Genomic DNA, 20,000 nt, shown 5'->3' on the forward strand with positions numbered 1-20,000 from the left:
GTGTGTGTGGTGTGGTGTGTGTGTGCATGAGAGAGAGAGAGAGAGAGAGAGAGAGAGTGTGTGTATGTGTGTGTATGTGTATGTGTGTGGGTGAGTGTGAGTGTGTTTGTGTGGGTGAGTGAGTGTGCGTGTGTGTTAACTGATTGAACTGATTGAAGTTTCCAAAGTGGATAATGGACATGCAAAGTGGATAATGGATATTGATGAACAGTGCTTGGCTGTCCTGTACTAAAAATACATTCACACATAATTTCCCTCTCTCAAACACTCACAAACACACAGAGAGAGAGAGAGAGAGAGAGAGAGATATAGACAGAAAGAGAGATAGAGAGCTCCCATGTGTTGTCCTACTTGAATTTTTATCTTTTACAATAAACACACACATACACACACACACACACACACACACACACACACACACACACACACACATACACTGTACTTATTAATCTCCACACATAGCTAAATGGCCCACGATTGTACTCTGTGTCCTTGTAGAGTAATGGCATATGGATCTATGGATCTCCGATAATGTATGCATGCAGATCTTTTGACTGAAAGAAAACAGATATCATGCATAATTACACGATGGACAGCAATGCTAATGCAAACTAAATGCGCGCGCACACACACACACACACACACACACACACACACACACACACACACACACACACACACAGACACACACACACACACACACACACACACACATACACACACACACACACAGACACACACACACACACACACAAACTACCTTGCTAGTTTTCATGTTCCATGTTGCCCTGCACAGACCGGCTGCAGTGAGTCAGGGCCAAGGTCCATACATAACAACCAGACAAATGAGGAGTGCAGGGGCTAAGATTCCAGGGAAAGAGGGAGACAGCCATGAACAGAATAGGCGAGAGAGAGAGAGAGAGAGAGAGAGAGAGAGAGAGAGAGAGAGAGAGAGAGAGAGAGGGAGGGAGAGAGAGAGAGAGACAGAACCAAGAGGGACAGAGCAGAATAGAACACAAGTTTGAAGAGAGAGGGAGGGAAAGAGAGAAGGAGGGAGAGAGAGACAGAACCAAGAGGGACAGAGCAGAATAGAACACAAGTTTGAAGAGAGAGGGAGGGAAGAATAAGAAAGACTAGTAGAGGTGAAATGAGAGAAGACAGGAAGAGAGGAAGAGAGAACCCTAAAGTGCTACATCAATACCGAGGAGGAGGAGGAGGAGGAGAATGCAGGTCAGGTTTGCATAACTTTCTCTTCAACTTCCTCCTGTTGCCATGGGTACAAAGCGGGCGAGTCACTGAAGTGAGAAGCAGAGGCTTTTCTGCCCAAGATCCAGAAATGCATTCAGCCTCTGTGTGTGTGTGTGTAGATAGATAGATAGATAGATAGATAGATAGATAGATAGATAGATAGATAGATAGATACTTTATTGATCCCCAAGGGGAAATTCAAGGTCTCAGTAGCATACAGACATGACACACAACATGCACTTACAGCAGAAAGAGTAAATATAAGTATATACATATAACAAAACTCCACTGTACAATAGAGACAGTAGAAGATAAGAAAACTAAAAAACTAAATACTACATATACTATATAAATTAAATTAAAAAAAAATCCACAGTGTGCTTAAGGATGATCAAGCATGAGACGCTTGCAGTGACAGGGCCGGGACTGGGCCTGTAGTTCTGTGTGCATGGTGAGGTGCTCTAAGAGAGTGTCATGGTGAAGGTGCAAAAAGTGGTCCAACAGTAGTCCAACAGTGCAACAGTGCAAGAATAAGGTCTAGAGACCAGCATAAATAAATATGGACAAATGTGTGTGTGTGTGTGTGTGTGTGTGTGTGTGTGTGTGTGTGTGTGCCTGAGTGTATGTGTGTTTGTTTGTGTCTGTGAGTATTAGATGTCTGACTTTGTAACTATTTAATTGTTATTGTCTGCATATCCTAATTGATCCTACACACCTGTGTGTGTGTGTGTGTGTGTGTGTGTGTGTGTGTGTGTGTGTGTGTGTGTGTGTCTGAGTGTATGTGTGTTTGTTTGTGTCTGTGAGTATTAGATGTCTGACTTTGTAACTATTTAATTGTTATTGTCTGCATATCCTAATTGATCCTACACACCTGTGTGTGTGTGTGTGTGTGTGTGTGTGTGTGTGTGTGTGTGTGTGTGTGTGTCCGTCCACCATGAATTTCCCCAAATCCTCTGAGCGTCCATCCCTGTAGTAGCTGCCTGCTCTCTGCTGCCCTCCGGCAAGCGTACGTCCAAAAACAAATGCTTGTTAGTGAGGCGCCCCGTGAGAGCTTCGCGAGATCTGACCTTTCCGTTCTGCTTTGCATAAATATCCCCATTTGTGTTCAAGCCGTGCCGTGCCATCTCAGGCTCTAATTGAACGGCCTTGTTTCTGAAGAGACACACAAGCCCAACCCTGACCTAGCCTGGGGGCAGGAGAGAGCAGATTTATACCAAACTCCCTCTCCCCCAGTTAACATTAGCATTCCTACTGCCTGCATAATTCACACACTTATCAAATATTCACCACACTAATTGTTAGTACTGACATTGGTACATATCTGTGCACATTCATTGGGTTTTCATATAATCATACATGGCATTTCACCCACATAACTGGGACAAATTAGATTTACTTTGATGTGCTGCTTATTAGCTGTGCGGTCTATTTGCTGGATGGATTAATTATATATGCTGAATTAAATATCTATGTGTGTCTGAAGCTTTAATGTGACTGCATAAAACCTTCAAATCAATCAACAACTTTGATTTTTGTCTTGGCTTTAATTCTGCAGACGCTCAGATGCCTTAAGACAGGATAAGAACAAAAAAAGGATTATTTCAAGATGTACAAAACTAAAAAAATGTTCAAGATGGTATATCCACAATTTTGAGAGTGAAATGTGTGGGACGAATAAAGATGTATTGTTATGTCCTGCCTTAAGCTTAGTTTATCGTCCACCTTTTTTATCAGCTCCCATGCGGTCAACTAAGACCCCTGTTGCCACTAGGCAGGAAAACCAAAGAAACAGAGAAGAGATTAATGGCATTTTAAAGTTCGGGAACATGACCAAATATGCCAAAACTGTTGCATCGAACTCTGTCAGGTATCTTATTCCCGGACTACCTGTTCAAGCCACAGCATTTTGTTTGGACACAGTTTCTCTCTCAACCCACCACTTCCCCTCCCACTTCCCACCTTCCTGGGTTAGGACTAGAAAGGGTTGTACGCATGGATCCTGCACGGCTTCTGCCTGCAGAGTAGAATCCTGCACAGTCCCTGCAAAAGACACAAAAGTCACCTTGCCAAACACACTTACTGCTCATCTCTCTTTGGAGAAATTTGGAACAGGAACTCATCAATACTACATTATAACTGAATTCTAGTTTAGTTGGCTTCTGTTGCAAGCTGGGTTGAGTAAAGGGCTCTGTGAAAAGCTTTTATGTGGAGAGGGGTCTTGGTTTATTCAGACTGTCCCATGTGGCAGAGCTCATGGGAGATAGAGAATTGACAGAGAACATCAAAATGAAAAAACCCACTTAAAGGTACACTATGCAGGTTTAGATATTTTTGGCGACTGTAGAGCTCCTTCTAGAGTCGCGATATATTTATATTTTACTCTGCTGTTGTAAATAGCCAACTTCTCCTGACTTATCCCCCCATGTACACAATAAAAATGCTTTTGTTGTAAAGGTGAAGGACTAACAACAGGCAAAAATCTCTAAAGTGCTATATCTACTGACAAGGTAATGTTTCATGTTTCTTGCGAGATTTGTTGGGTTGCGGTTCTTGAAGTTGCATGGCTGGTTTTCTCGGTAGCGTCTATGCTGTATAGCTATGCTAGGTGAACGATTTGCCTATTACAAGTTTGTTCACCATAAAATTGGCTTCGTAAAGGTTATATTAAGGTGAAAATCTTGCATAGTGTACCTTTAAATCCTTCACACTGACCGTCTATCCAGTCAGTTTCACAGACACCACACATAAATTAGGCAAACACTCTGAGAGACACACCAACCACCTTCATGAGAACCCGTAGTGCCCGAAACCACAAGAAAGACAGAACGGTATGTGCGCAACCAACCAACCACCCAGTGAGCCGCCGAGACGTCCTCGGAGAATCGATCTCTTTCTCTCTTTCTTCTCCGCCACTGAGGCAAGACGAGTCATCCGCAATTGACTGCAGGCTGACTGATTGCTGGGTGCGACTGAGAGGGGATAATTATGCTATCATTTTGCCTCCCACAGTCTGCCGGCATTGTAAGATATTAGCTCCCCGACGGTGCAGAGTCATTAGGAATCTCTTCGTGAATTTGGTGCATTATTTGTATCAATTTTTTGCCTCAATTGGCTTAATTAAATGCCCTTGTATTATGGGCTTAAAACTGTTGTGTTGTTTTTCGTAATACCCTCAAAATGACTGTTCATTGCTTCTTACTACCTTGTGCTGAAGATAGTGCATTGTCTGTAGTTCAATTATCGGGCCAGTCTTAAGTGATAAATTATTAGGTTGTTTTCCCAAGATTGCCTAAAAGAGAGTGTATCTTTAAGCCAACAGAAATGGTGCTCCGGAAATTTCAAGGCAATCACATACCACTTCTTCCAATTTAATACAATCCAATATTCACTCTAGGGATGATGGCAACAAAGTTTAATAGCTTAGTCTGGTAAATATAATCAGAGATGGGTGTAGTCGGCCTGCAAAACTTCAATATCAATTTCAGCAATATCAGACTGACTTGGAATCATAATACCAGCCAGCAAACACAATCTATAGACCTTGGTAGGGTATACAGAGCAGCTATGTCCTGTGGACCACCTGAAGACCAGCTATGTGGTGTGAATCAGTAGAACTGAAGACCAGCTATGTGCTGAGGACCAGCTCTACCCTGTAAACCATCTGAACTCTAGATTAGCTCAGGCCTGTGGCCCAGATGAACAGCAGACCAGCACCCTGGTTTGTATATCACTTTAATCCTTTCCACACCTTAGACCAGTTTACCAGCTGACCAGTTAAAGTCCTCCTGGAAGCAAGTTGAACTTCGGACTAGCTCAAGAAGTCTAGCTCGAGTTTACAGAAGCCTAAAGCAGACATATACCTCACTTCCTTCCTCTCTCTCTCTCTCTCTCTCTCTCTCTCTCTCCATCCCCTCTGCTTTATCACAGACGTAGCGGGAGCTGCGCAATAACGGAGGAGCTGCGCAAAGATTAGCGGAGAATAGCGGAGCCGCACGAGCCACCTAAGCCTCCGCTGATGGGCGATGAGCGCTCTGAAGGTATTTACAGGAGCCGTCACTCGAGGAAATCGGCCGGCTTAACAACAATATCACTTCGGCTGGATAACGCAGCATGTGAGAGACACAATACGCTGGGATTTGTCTGGATCCAGCTCAAGAGAATAGACGCGAGGAGACGAGAGGAAGGTGGGATGAAGGGAGAGGGAGAGAGGGAGCGGAGGGAGGGGGGGTGATATGACAAGAATGGAGAGAAATGCTTTTTATTCTTGGGTTGCTTAATCTGTCGTTCAGGGAGGGAGAGGAGGCAGCTCTGAAAGAGATGCTGGGAGACGCAACCGCTGCAGACAGCACTGAAGGCATCAAAATCACCAGATGTTGGCCTCCTGTTGTGAGTATGTCTGTGTGTGTTTGTGTGTGTGTGTGTGTGTGTGTGTGTGTGTGTGTGTGTGTCCATTTTTGGTGTAAGGGTTGCAGCTCACTGAAAGTCTACATATTTCATGACAGAGATCAATAAAGTTGAGCTATAAACAATATTAAATAATAAATATATTAAATAATTCATTGTTTTTATCCCAGTCACACTAGCATTTTAAACACATTCAGCTACAGTATAAACTATTTAGTGGCTGCATAACATTGTGAACATTTAATCAACCCGTATATTTTATTGCATGTTACGCAGTAGTTTAGTAGTGTAGTTTGGATCAATTGAAATCAAAGCATGATTTTGTTTTGAGAGCTTTTCATGATCAGGTAGTGCTGATTCCAATACGTCACTTACACCCAGTTTCCATAAAGCCTTACAAACACATACATGTTTATTAAATACTCATAATTCACTATAATAATTGACAGAAGTCTTTATTTATAGATGGACACATCTCATAATGCATCATGCTGCAGTTGGTGACTAAACAGTATTTGACAGTAGGGTCTCTTCAGTGCCATTATCAAGAGGTATAAAAACCCACTTAATTACATATTCTGATCTTAGGAAAGAACAATGAATGAATTCACTGTTTCAGATATTCTGTTTTACATGTACATCCTGTTATGTGTTATACATTTCTCTTCAGACCAAGAAAAAAGACAGAATTACCTCATTGGTAGAGTTATATAATAGTATTTAAGTATTAAACAAAACTTTTCAGAAACATTGAAGACAACAAAAGCTACAAGCTGTACCGAAATTCATGGCATCTACAGCCGACTAAGCAATCCAGTCTGACCTTTTGTCCCATAGTACAAAATGGTGAATATTAAACTAACCGCTGGCCAACAAAAATGTGTCCATTTCCAAACAGAACCTATTTGCCCTCACTTACTCAACCATAGGGGGGATTTTATCTAAGCATGTAGTCAGTGCCCCTCATTTGGGTGAATATCCATGAGCAGGTGCAACAAAGAAAGTAAAGGAGAGAGGTGAGTTAAGAGGGAAGGTTTTGGAAGGCTACATTACAGGGATATATGCCAGGCCTTGCACAGGTTCAGCAAAGACCTGCCATCCACATAATGGGCCCTGACCCAGTGCCTCCACTCCAGACCAGAGCAACCTCCCTGCACACACTCAAACCAAACAACCTCCTAATGAGCTGCAGATGAGACTGTATCGGTCCACCTCCCATCCCATCCCCCCAGCATCTACACACACAGACAGCAGGTTTCCCTTCCTAACGCAGAGCAAATCTTACAATAGCGATGGAGAGCAAAGCCAACAGCTGCTAATGAAGAGGGAGGTGCGAGGGAAAACCCACACAGAGGTAAAGAACAGAGAGAGAGGGGAGGGCGGACAGATGAGGGGGAATTCCAAAAAGGGAGTGGTGCATGTGTGTGTGTGTGTGTGTGTGTGTCTGTGTGTGTGTGTGTGTGTCTGTGTTTGTGTATGTGTGTGTTTTGGGGGTGGGATGGGGTAGACATTTTTATAGCAAGCAAAAAAATAAAGCATAGTGTTATCAGCATTCTCATCTTTATGAAGTGAGAGAAACAGATAGTGTGTGTGAGAGAGAGAGAGAGAGAGAGAGAGAGAGAGAGAGAGAGAGAGATAGACAGAGACAGACAGAGAATGTGAAATACAGGAAAAGAGATCATAAAGGCCCAAGAGAGAGAAAGAAAGAGAGACAGAGAAATATAACAGGAGAGAGCCAGAGAGAAAGACAGAGAAAGTAAAGTGCCATAGAGGCCTGAGGGAGAGAGGAGAGAAAGAGAGAGAGGAGGAGAGAAAGAAGGATAGAGAAAAAGATGACAAGAAGTCAAGGGAGAGAGAGAGAGAGAGCGGGAGGGAGAAGATGGATGGAGAGCCAAACCAAATGTGTACTGACTAAAAGAGAGATCAAAGCCGATCTCTGGCTCATGATGCTGCTTATATTACTCACACATTATGGGAGCATTATGCTGTGGCTATTCCTACACACTCGCTACTCTGTGTGCCGCTTTGATGGGATTAAACCCTGGATGGCCTCCACTAAGACATAGCAGCATGGCTGTTGGGGTTAGGGGTTTGGTGTGTGTGTGTGTGTGTGTGTGTGTGTGGGGGGGGGGTTGGGTGGTTGGTGTGTGTGGGTATGTGTGTGTTTGTGAATGTGTGTGTGTGTGGGTTTGAGGGGTTGGGGGGGGGGGTTGTTGGACTTACGGCATCCCTTCTCGTCACTGGAGTCAAAGCAGTCGGGATAACCGTCACACTTCCAGCCTCCTGGGATGCACTTCCCATCTCCGCACATGAAGATCCCGGGAATGTTGCACTCCGTGGTGTAGTTGTTCCCAGGGAGAAGCTGGCTCTCTGAAGGGGTAAAAAAACAAACAAACAAACAAACAAACATGATGATGAGCTCCGTGTTCCATGAACATAATGGCTGGATACCAGATGGCCGGTTTCAGTTAGCTTCCTAAGAGCAAAATAAAAAAAAAATGAAATCCAAAAGGTCTTCATTTCATTTCAATAAAAAGTCATACATATGGAAAAAGGTCAAGACATCCTGTAGGCAAAAACACAGGCTGATGCATGTCATCTCTCTCTCTCTCTCTCACTCGCTCTCTCTCTCGCTCTGTCTCTTTCTCTCTCTCTCTCTCTCTCTCTCTCTCTTTCTCTCTCTCTCTCTCTCTCTCTCTCTCTCTCTCTCTCTCTCTCTCTCTCTCTCTTTGTGACTTCAGCCTTCGGGCCCACGATGCTCATGCTCCTCTGGGTTCCTCCCTTCTGCAGTGTGAGTCACTCTGACGGCTGCCCATGATGCGCTATCGCAGGCTAACATCAGGGATAACATTGAGGAATAAGCAGCGTCCGTTTTGGGCTGGCAGGACCGGACTCTAGGGACAGATCTGTGCTGCTTGATTTTCTGGGCTCGGCTACCGAGGGATTAGACAAGGGGAAATTGGATTGAACGGATTTACTCTCGCTGTAGGCTGACAGCATTGAGCGGGTTTTTTTTTGGGGGGGGGGGCATGATTGAGGTGCTGGGAGTGTATATGTGTATGTGTCTGTGTGTGTGTGGGGTGGGGGGGTGGGGGTGTGCTGCTGTACTGTGCGATGTGATGCTTGTGAAACTACTGGAGCATTTCGAGGCTGAGTTGCTCTCTCAGGGGGGAACGACGGTGTGAGAACAGGGACCTAGCGAGACCTCCAACAGCCACACACACACGGGGTCACTACACAGGCACGACTCAGCTATTCTCTGAGGAGATTGGGGTAATATACTACACCCACACACACACACACACACACACACACACACACACACACACACACACACACACACACACACACACACACACAAATACAAATACACATTACACACTCTGGTTAAGGAGCACAACAGCCAGCTAGCTGTTGTCCAGATCATTATACAGTATATTGAATAAAAAACAGATTATATTTCTATTTTGTTTTAAAATAAAAACCCATGGTGCTATTTGGGCAACTTCCCAAATGAGCTTCAAGTAAGTACATCTTTAACAAAAAATACAGATGCAACATGATGGATATGAATATTAAACAAACTATGGCATTTTAAAATATTAATGAATGATGTTTAGAACATTAACTGGTCCAGTGATTCCATGGGTACCTTGCATGCTGGGACTGGACACGAAACACAGACAGGAGTGATTTATGAATGACCTGCGCTGAAGGGGAACAGTAGATTACAGTCTTTATCCAGCCTGCTTTCATCACCTACTGCCACCACCACCACCACCACCACCACCACCACTCCTGTCAGTCTCTCTGCAACTCTAAAGCACACTGGCGCCTCAACGCCAGCACTGACACATTCTATTGAATCATCCCATCTGTCATCACAATATGCGATAAAGAATGTATTGTTATAAGCGGCGTTTGCGACGATTGCATTTGAATCGTAATCAACACCCTGGTGGCAAAAGTGTTCAGTGCTGGTGTGTGGGGTTGCGTTGGAAACAATGGAATCTGAAGTACTCGAGTAATTAGAAGTAATCAGACATTGGCCGCAGAACGTGCTGTACTCATGTTAGCACTAGTGCGCGGTGGGTTTCGCCCATAAGTCCCGATCTGGAGACAAGGAGGCTTCTGGGAATGAGGCGATACCTACTCTGAAAGAGGGGGTATTTCCCACATTCCTATGACTTCACACAGGACACACCTGTAGCTCAGGTAGTCATTAGTTAAGCACCACGTCATGACTCACTGCTATCTCTACAGGACGAGGTACACAAAGCCTGCAGTGCTTGTAGCCCTGCACTGGGATTGAATCAGGGACCCCAGGGATGATGGGAGTGCAAACAGTGTGGAGAAAACCCATGAATACTAGCATCTGCCTCTAGCACATCTCTGCAGTGTGAAGAAAACTCATGAACACTAGCATCTGCTCTAGCACATCTCTGCAGGTGTCAAGGAATGAGGTTTACAGCCTGCAACCTCCTGCAACCTGCCAACCACCATTACCATTCCATAATCTTCATCTATTTGGTGTTACAGTGCAACTCCACTCCTGTGGCATGGACCAGCATGACCAGCATGGACACTTTTCAAGTTAATTAAGTGTTAAGTTCATAGCGACTGGTACTTTAACCCAAGGCCAAACTTGCAACAACGGGTTCAGGAATCAAACTTGGGCGGACCAGTTGTCAGACACCAATGCTACCGTTGATCAACCGCACCCGTGTTTGACACTGTTGTCACGCCATGTTTCCTTCACAACCATCAGGCCAGACCACATTGAATGTGAAGACATCATCTCTGGAGAAGCAGCTGGTTCTGTCTATGAGTCAGTCAGGTGGTGAGTTGATAAGTGAACTGACGAGAACCGCATCACCACAATACTGCAGTCATGCTGACTGAATCTGTGTGTGAGTGAGGAGGCCAGTCTCTACGGCCAGTGCACTGAGAAATGATATTAGACTGAGGGGCAGATGTACTAGGGAAGTGTCTTTATCACTTGCGCCACTCCACAGAAAGTGCATGCTGTGCCAAGACGAATTAAGTGAAATTTACCGAGCATTCGTCCCTCCCTTGTTGGAGGGCACTCGCCCCTCTCTGCCCTCCAACATTCATTTGTGGTGCCCACAACGGAACGGTATTATGCAATCACAATTGAATGGAGTCAACTGACAACAACATTAAAAGGAATCAAAAGTTTAACGCTCATGAAATTTTACAATACACGATAATAAGATGACAACAAACAGCAAGATAATGGAGGGCAATTTTTCTAGTCGACTTCAGAAACACTCAGGCACAGAGACGTGGATGACATGAAAAAGTGAAAGAAACATGAAAAGGTATTATGCAATCACAATTGAATGGAGTCAACTGACAACAACATTAAAAGGAATCAAAAGTTTAACGCTCATGAAATTTTACAATACACGATAATAAGATGACAACAAACAGCAAGATAATGGAGGGCAATTTTTCTAGTCGACTTCAGAAACACTCAGGCACAGAGACGTGGATGACATGAAAAAGTGAAAGAAACATGAAAAGGTAAACAAAAGCAAAGGTTGCTTTCAACATGGTTCAAAGAAGCAGAACTGTTACTCTGAATACTGGTTCTGTTGTTTCTTGAAGCTTCACCTATTGACGTATTTAACCCCAATCTGGACTACACCTGCTGTTATAAGGTGGAAAATCTCCACAGCAAAATAGACATGCACTATTTTGAAATATACGCCAGAATACCTCATCAGTTGCTCTTCTTCTCCCATGTTTTTTGTGAAATATTCCCACACTCCCATACCTCCCATAAATGCATACGCATGAGTAAGAAAAACACAGCTTGTCTGACAGCTCTCCTGTGCCCAGCCAAATGCGCTTTTGCGTGTGCTCAGTTCGTACCTAAACACACACAGCGAACACATACACACAGGCACACACACACACATACACACGCATACACACACACGCATACATATATAGACACACATACACATACACGTGTGCGGTCAGTCGTACCTAAATATTCCAAGTTTTAATGTGCAAATAAAGCATGAAACAGGCGCCAATGTCTTAGCACATCAGCTCCTCATTCTATGATTGTGTGTGAGTACGTGTCGAGTGGTCAGCGGGCTGAGAAGAAAGAGAGAGCTGGTTTGAGAAGTGAGAGCTGACCGGTGTCAGCGTAGCTGAGGTGTTGTGCTGCTGAGGGACTGTCAGACTCTGACTCTGAGTGACTGAGTGACCGGACGGTCGGGCCAAAGCTCTCTGCTGCCAGTCTGCGTCAGGGAGCCTCAGCTGTCCAGACTGCTGGGTGGTCAGCGCCTTAAGACAGAGGGCAGTGAGTTCTCTCTCTCTTTCTCTCTTCTCTAACTCTGTGCCTTTTCTCTCTTCTCACTCTGTCGTTCTCCATGCCCCTTCCCTGTCAGTCTCTATCTCTCTTTCTGTCTCTATTTTCTCTTCCTCTATTCCTCTATCTTCTTGATCACACTCTCCATGGCCTTTTTCTCTCTCTCTTTCTCTCCCTCTCTGTCTCTCTCTTCACTTCCAGTGTTTCCTCCTCGGCAACACTAAACCGCTGTGAGTTTTTCTCTGGAATGAAGTGAAAATGGAAAGTGAACTTCAGACCTCTTGTCTTCACACACACACAGTGCACAGTCACTGGGCAAAGAGCCTCAGGTCAGCCGCTAGGACAGGGATTTGGCTGTGTGATTTATTGTTTAACAACGGCAGCATTTGATTAAGTTGACACACACACACACACACACACACACACACACACACACACACACACACACACACACACACACACACACACACACACACAGATGAACAAAGAGCCTCTGCATATAAGAAGCCCTTTCTCTCCAGTGAAACACGTATTCAGGTTATTTGGCTCCTCAGAGAGTTTACTGATTGACACAGCACAGAAACTGCTCTAGTAAAAATAGTCAATGATTTTAGACTGGCTACTGACTCAAACAAAGTCTCAATCCTTATTATGACCGCCGCGCAGCGAAGGTTTAGTCAGATTTATTTATTTTTCTTTTTTTTTTTCTTTTTCGCATGCCCAAATTTCCGTCAATGATTCCCGGGACACTGAAAGACCGGGGTACACAAAACTTGGTGGACATGTACCCCCACATGGATAGCATGGAACCGTCATTTTTCGTTTTGATCTGTAGCCCCCCCGCTGGACTGGACCCCCCGAAAGGAGGGTAGGTCAGACACAGTTCTCTGTGAATATCTTGAGAACTGTAGGGCCTAGGATGACCATTTTTTTCCGTATGTTTGCCTTATTAACCCATTTCATGTGCACACATGTGCACAAACAGATACATACACACACACACACATACATTCACAGTAATCATACGTATGACACATACTCACACAGTAGACATATGTACGCTCAGGCACATACGCAGGCACACACACAAGCACGCACACACACACACACACACACACACACCCACACACATAACATAAACATAACACAAACAATCAAGAATTTTTCAGAATTATGAACAGGCAAGATGGAGGTGGGGTTGTATAAAATGAATTTTACATGTGAAATCTATGAACTAATCATGTTTTGGTAGAGTTTTGAGAATTGAGTGTGGATAATGCAATTTAGTGAGACAGTTAGAATCATATAGGCCTTTCAGCGTGATTTCTTTTTGTGGAAAAAATGTGCTGGACTGGGTGGCGGTCATATTTTGTACCGCTCTGCGGTACATCTAGTTCTTCTAGATTTGAGTGCAGCATTTAACACCATTGATCATAGCATCCTAATTCACCGCCTTGCGAAGTGGGTGGGTCTCTCTGATAATGTTCTAAACTGGTTTCAAACCTACATTACTGGCAGAGATTTGTATATCAGTCTAGGAGATCATGTGTCTGTAAAACATGACTTGCCTTTTGGTGTGGCCCAGGGGAGCTGTCATGGTCACCTGCTCTTTTCCGTTGGGAAACATCATAAGTCAGCATAATGTAAACTTCCACAGCTATGCAGATGATACCCAATTGTATATTTCTGTGGAGCCAACTAACCCAGATGGCTTTTGCTCCCTCACCTCCATTAATCAGTGGATGAGCAAAACATTTTGGAAACTAAATGATGACAAAACAGAGGTACTATTGGTTGGACCAAAACCAAAGCGAGACATTGTTCTTAGTAATCTGGGGAACTTGGCACACCAGGTCAAACCAAAAGTAACAAGCCTCGGTGTCATCTTAGATGCAGAGTTAAAGGAACCGTATGTAAGAAATGTATTTCAGTTAATCATAAAATGGCCCTGATATGTCACTAGACATTAAGAAATCATGTTCATTTCAAATACTTATATCACTGACAACAGTAGTCCGGTCAGGATATTGTCATTTAAAAAGTGAAGTTGCAGCCCTCGACTGATGTTGATGTTGTCATGTTGTGTTTTGGCCTGATGCGCCACCCAGTGCACTTTTCACTGGTCTTCCCAAAAAACATCTAAAGAAATTGGCACTCATACAGAACTCTGCGGCTAGACTTTTAACTAAGACCAAGAAGAGAGAACACATCACCCCTGTGTTGGCTGAACTGCACTGGCTCCCTGTTTCCTATAGAATTGATTTTAAGGTTATTTTAAGGTTCCAAACATGCCACAGTTGCCACATGGCGTGCTTGTGGGGGGTAACGGGTTAAGGCTGCCAGTCTTGAATGTCTGTGTATAAAGTCAAATAATTGCGACATATGCTAAGAACAAGTTAAGGCTGGCTGCTTGGAGTCCGCATCAATGGGGCCTAAGCATTTGTTAGCCTAGGCATTTGTTAGCAAAGCCTTTATATATCTATAGTAGTATAATAGTATTTCTGATATGTTGCTGATTGGATCATAAACGGCCACAGCAACAAAGGGGAATGACTGACTCTTCTCTAATAACTGTGTTACATGTTATTTTCTATATTTCTGATATATTGCTGATTGGATCATAAACGGCCACAGCAATGAAGAAAAGTGAAAGTGATTGATAATGACTGACTGACTCTTTTATTGTGTTACATGCTCCAAATGTAAAGCACTTCTCTCTCTCTCTATCTCTCTCTCACACACACAAACACACTCACACACACTCACTCACAGACACAGGGGCACCGCTAGGGTTGTATTCTATAGTACGCACCATGGCCCAGGACACTAATCTTCACCCCCTCCCCCCAAAAAAAAAAAAGAAACGGGTGCATGGCTACCCTACACATAGAGGTGATTCGAGCTTTTTAAAATTTCTGGGATGAGGGAGATTTCACCCCCGGGATTTTTTTTTTATTCTGGCTGCTAAACACACCATTTTGACGCAATTTGGGTGGGACAGAAATACCTTTACAGAGCAAGCCGCTCTGGCCATATCGGCTCTGAACATTGCTTTAAATGCATTATCGCTTCACTACCCAACACGCGAACAAGGGAAAGAAAAGAAAAGTAGAAAGCAATGAGTCTGTCGCGATTTGCGATAGGCCTAGACCTAAAGTAAAAGACAGCTATGGTCACCTAACAATAAGGATTTGCTTACACTGCTGTTTGCACTGCTTAAACTTTGAGATGATCCATACTCTACGCATTAACTGAATCTTATCAATCTTGAAACCCGAACTACAATGTTTGAAACAGAGTGACTGTAGGATGCAATGCCTTATCTCACTGCCTCCATCATAACTGCTAAGAACAGTGCGCCTTTTACTGTTAAACATCCGAATAACGTTGCGTTTTTAGGACTGCTCATCATGTCGTGACAAAGTTTACACCAATCATCATCTTCTAAAGTATCCTTATGTTGAGATGTCCATTCTCTTTGCCCTAAACATAGGCTATCATTTGTGTGCAAAGCATATTTCAATTAAGACAGTACACAAGCTATTTTTATTGTTGTAATATTGAATGATTTTCATGAATAAAACGTTGAAAAATAATACGCACAGTGCGTACAGGATTACGCCTGGCGGCGTCACTGCACAGACACACAAACACAGACACACACACACACACAGACAGACAGACAGATACACAAATACATGCATGCTACACACATGCAGATTCTCATACACTAACACACACACACACACACATAGAGAGAGGGGGGGAGGTGATGTAAGGCTGCCTTTTGTCTTGTGTAATAGAAGGCAGTGAGCGAGGACTGGGGCGTGGTGGAGCTGCTTTCATGTGCCATGTCTGATTACTCATCTGCTGCCATGCTGTACCCAGACACACCAGCTGCCTCTGATTACTCCCCTACGCCAGGCAAATTAAATAAAACACACACACACACACACACACACACACACACACAAGCACACATACGCATGCAGGGCACATACAGACACACCAAGATGGAAATGCATATACACAAATAAGCATGTATTTGTTTGCATTCAAACTCACACACATACTCAATGCAGACAGAAATATACACACATGCATGCACCAAACACACATGAGCACACACACACACTTATACACACACACACACACACACAAACACACACACACATAGGCACACACACATACACAACACACAAACACACACACACACACACACACACATAGGCACACACACATACACAACACACAAACACACACACACACACACACACACATAGGCACACACACATACACAACACACAAACACACACACGCACACACACACACACACACACACACACACACACACACACACATACATACACAAATCAGCTTCCACCCAACCCGGAGATACAACAATAAACACTGGAAAGTGTATAAAACTTGGGAGTGGGTTTTGCTCAACTGTTCCTAAGGCCTGCTGCATCACCAGCCCTGCTCTAATCAGGTCCAGCTAAACCACAATACCCTGTAGGCAGCTAAGCCCTGGAACACTCCCCTCTCCCCTAACCAACCAGCCCAATCAGCCTTCTTTCAAAAGCAGCCCGGCCTACCAACAGCCCCATCCAAATCCTCTGTGGCTGCAGAATGAGGCTGCATGCATGTGAGTGTGTCTGTGTGTACGTGTGGTTGTGTGTGTGTGTGTGTGTGTGTGTGTGTGAGATAAAGAGACACAGAGTGTGTGTGTTCACATGTGTGTGTGTGTGTGTGTGCAAGCACATGTGTGTGCGTGTGTGAGAGAGAGAGAATTTTGGATGGGGATTTGGGGGAGATTGTGTTTCTTCTTCTACAATAAAGCCATTCAAAGACATGTTTGGGCTCAGCACATTGCCCTGAGGGAGAGAGAGAGAGAGAGAGAGAGAGAGAGAGAGAGAGAGAGAGAGGAGAGAGAGAGAGAGAGAGAGAGATGGAGAGATAGAGAGATGGAGAGAGAGAGGGAAGACTCTGATGCGAGTGTGTCTGCTGTCCATATGAGTGGCAGTGGTTTTATCCACATGCCAGAGATGAAACACTTTCTTCTTTTTGTGCTCTGTGGCGAGGCTTGTGAGGAGCTGTTGTTCTATTCTCTTCTCTTCCTTTCCGTGGCCCCTCTGAGGGATGAAGAGCCAGCCAGGCAGGCAGACACAAGCCAGACCCTGGAGGACCAGGGGCCTCAATGGAGATACTGCCATCTGCACACACACACACACACACACACACACACACACACACACACACACACACACAAACACACACACACACACACAAAGGGCCCTAACGGGATACTGGCATCCGCCTAGCACAGTGTGGTTGGGGTCTAACACTCAGACTGATAATCATGACAGACACACTGAGAGAGAGAGAGAGAAACAGAGAGAGAGAGGGATGGAGGGAGAGACATAGAGAGGGAGGGAGAGAGAGAGAGAAAGAAAAAGAGGGAGAGAGAGAGAGAGGGAGGGAGAGAGAGAGAGAAAAAGAGGGAGAAGGAGGGAGAGAAAGAGAGAGAGGGAGAGAGAGAGAGAGAGAGAGAGAGAAAGAGGCCAGGCCAGGCCGAGGGAATGGTGTTATTTTTCCCTGGTGTCAGTTCTTTGTTTGTTCCTCACGGGACTGGATACAACGCTAGCGGAACATCTGAAATCCCCAGCACAGACACACAACGCAGGAAAGAGATATGCAGCTACATGTACACACACTCTCATCAACATGCACACACACACACACACACAGTAGCATCTTATAAACACTCTATGAAATTATCTTTTCTATTCTCCTTTCCTTTGTGTGCTGTGTTGTGCAAAGGTGGAGGAGGAGGAGGAAGAGGAGGAGGAAGATGAGGAGGAGGAGGAGGAAGAGCAAGAAGAGACTCCCACTGGGTCGGATGCAGCTCTCGCATTCCGTCTGTCTCTAGTGCAACCAGACGCAGCTGAAGTGGTAGTGCCACCTGTCACCTGGGTGACAAAATCAGAGCAGAGTAACTAGGACACACCAGAGCACCCCCCCACCCCACCATATTCACACCTCATCCCCTGCTGCCATGGCAACAAGCTGAAGGCTCAGTAGAGCATACAGCCAGATGCCACCCATACACCCAAGAGGTCAAAGGTCATGGAAAGACCCCATGGGACGGGAGGCACAGTGTACAGGTTACATAAGCTTGAGATTTTTATGAAGGGCTTTCCCCTGCTATGTGCGCAGACAAGAGCTGCTTGAGTGGCCCCCTTCTCTGCTTCAGAGTACAGTGTAGGTTCAAAAGCAAGCGTGGGAGCAACCCTCTTCACACGGGTAAATAAAGACCAATGCAGTAAGAGGAGTCAGTAGTGGGTTTGCACTAAAGTCCCACTCCATCAACTTCAGACCTACAAAGAAATATGCTTTCTCTACTGTGGCGTTTACTATGGTTATGGCGCCTGCCCCTTTTCCAACTAAACCGAGCAGATCTCTTTTTTACTGATCATTTTTCTTTAAGACTTATGCTTTTGTAAGATATATGTGTATTTGTGTTAGGATTTGGACATTGTCAACCATTATGTATTACTCTGAACAAATGTTCCAGTTTTTTTTTTCTTTCAAAACTTTCACCCACATTTCTATAGTTTTCCAGGTCTGGAAAACAGTAAATCATTATTCCGTACGTTTCCAGACTTCCCAATATTTGCACAAGCACCCTGTGTGATTACTTCGGTGTGATTATTTGCTTGTGACATTGAGAGGTTGGTTTGCTATGGTAAGTCCCCAATCAATAGCACAAGTAATTAAACATCTTGTGCTGTGTGTGTAACAGCACTAACTGGTAAACATGGAAAAGTGTAGAGAGACCTCAACTGTAAATAACTAGGGAAACACATAGAGACTTGTAACTGTAAATAACTAGGGAAACACATAGACTAACTGTAACTGTAAATAACTAGGGAAACACATAGAGACTTGTAACTGTAAATAACTAGGGAAACACATAGACTAACTGTAACTGTAAATAACTAGGGAAACACATAGACTAACTATTAACTGTAAATAAGAAAAAGTCATGTGTCTCCAGTGGGAACAACAATATCAACCCAACTCAAGAACTGGCTGGGTATCAGGAACACCCTGGCCTTCAGCCTGGCAATGGAGCAGACACATAAACGCCGTCGGCATCCATCACGTTTATGATCCGTAATTACACACACATGATGGCTGGCATTAATGTAGCCGTTTCTCATGTGATTAATAGAGTCGTTTCTGGCAAGGTAATGTGAAAAGAAACATCCAGAAACAAAAGATCCAAGACTCAACCCTCTGCTGGGTTGTTACTTTGTGGCCCCAGTTATTAACTTGTTAGTCTTGATATATATGAGACGCTAATCTCTGAAAAAGTAATAGGTAGAAATGAATAATCCCAGACTGATCTGTGCATGAACGTTTGTTTTAAAGCAGCAGTTAACTAGCAAACAAGTAATTTGGTAGATAAGGTAGTTCATTTACATTTTCATGTGATGTTGGCAGTGTGATCTCCAAACATATATGGAAATAGACAACAAAGTAACTGTATCTTATCTATTCCTCTGTGCAACACAAGGCTTGCCTTTGAAGCAGCATTTATTTTGGTGATGGTAAGGCTTCCTGATTGGCAAGTTGGTTATCTTTTAGAAATCTCATCTGACGTTTGCTGCCTGATCGCTTGCACACACACACACACACACACACACATCAAAAGATACAGTGATTGAATTCCCTTTGAGGCTGCAGTTATTTTTGTGTTTTGAGCTTCTTAATTGCTAATTTGATTAACTAGTTTTAGAAACCTCATCTGATGTGTACACGGAACACAACCCCCGCACTGAACCAGCCAGTCCCCCTTCAGTCCTGTCCTCTTCCTGTGTCCTTCAGTCCTGTCCTCTTCCTGTGTCCTTCAGTCCTGTCCTTTTCCTGTGTCCCAGTCTGTACCCAGTCCTCACATGCTCCATACAGAGGATGATTAGCTCTGGTGGGGAAGTCA

At 44.2% G+C, this 20,000-nt stretch overlaps 1 protein-coding gene across 1 annotated transcript in view; it reads right to left on the reverse strand.

The window, feature by feature from the left end:
- Window positions 1-20,000, reverse strand: part of ldlrad3 (low density lipoprotein receptor class A domain containing 3) — a 74,647-nt gene that overhangs the window by 35,613 nt on the left and 19,034 nt on the right. Inside the window, exon 2 of the mRNA XM_042111125.1 lies at window positions 7,876-8,022. Coding sequence (XP_041967059.1) covers window positions 7,876-8,022 — 147 coding nt within the window. The remainder of the gene's footprint in view (window positions 1-7,875; window positions 8,023-20,000) is intronic.

The sequence above is a fragment of the Alosa sapidissima genome, chromosome 11 (assembly GCF_018492685.1).
Source record: "Alosa sapidissima isolate fAloSap1 chromosome 11, fAloSap1.pri, whole genome shotgun sequence".
Taxonomy (NCBI): Eukaryota; Metazoa; Chordata; class Actinopteri; order Clupeiformes; family Clupeidae; genus Alosa; species Alosa sapidissima.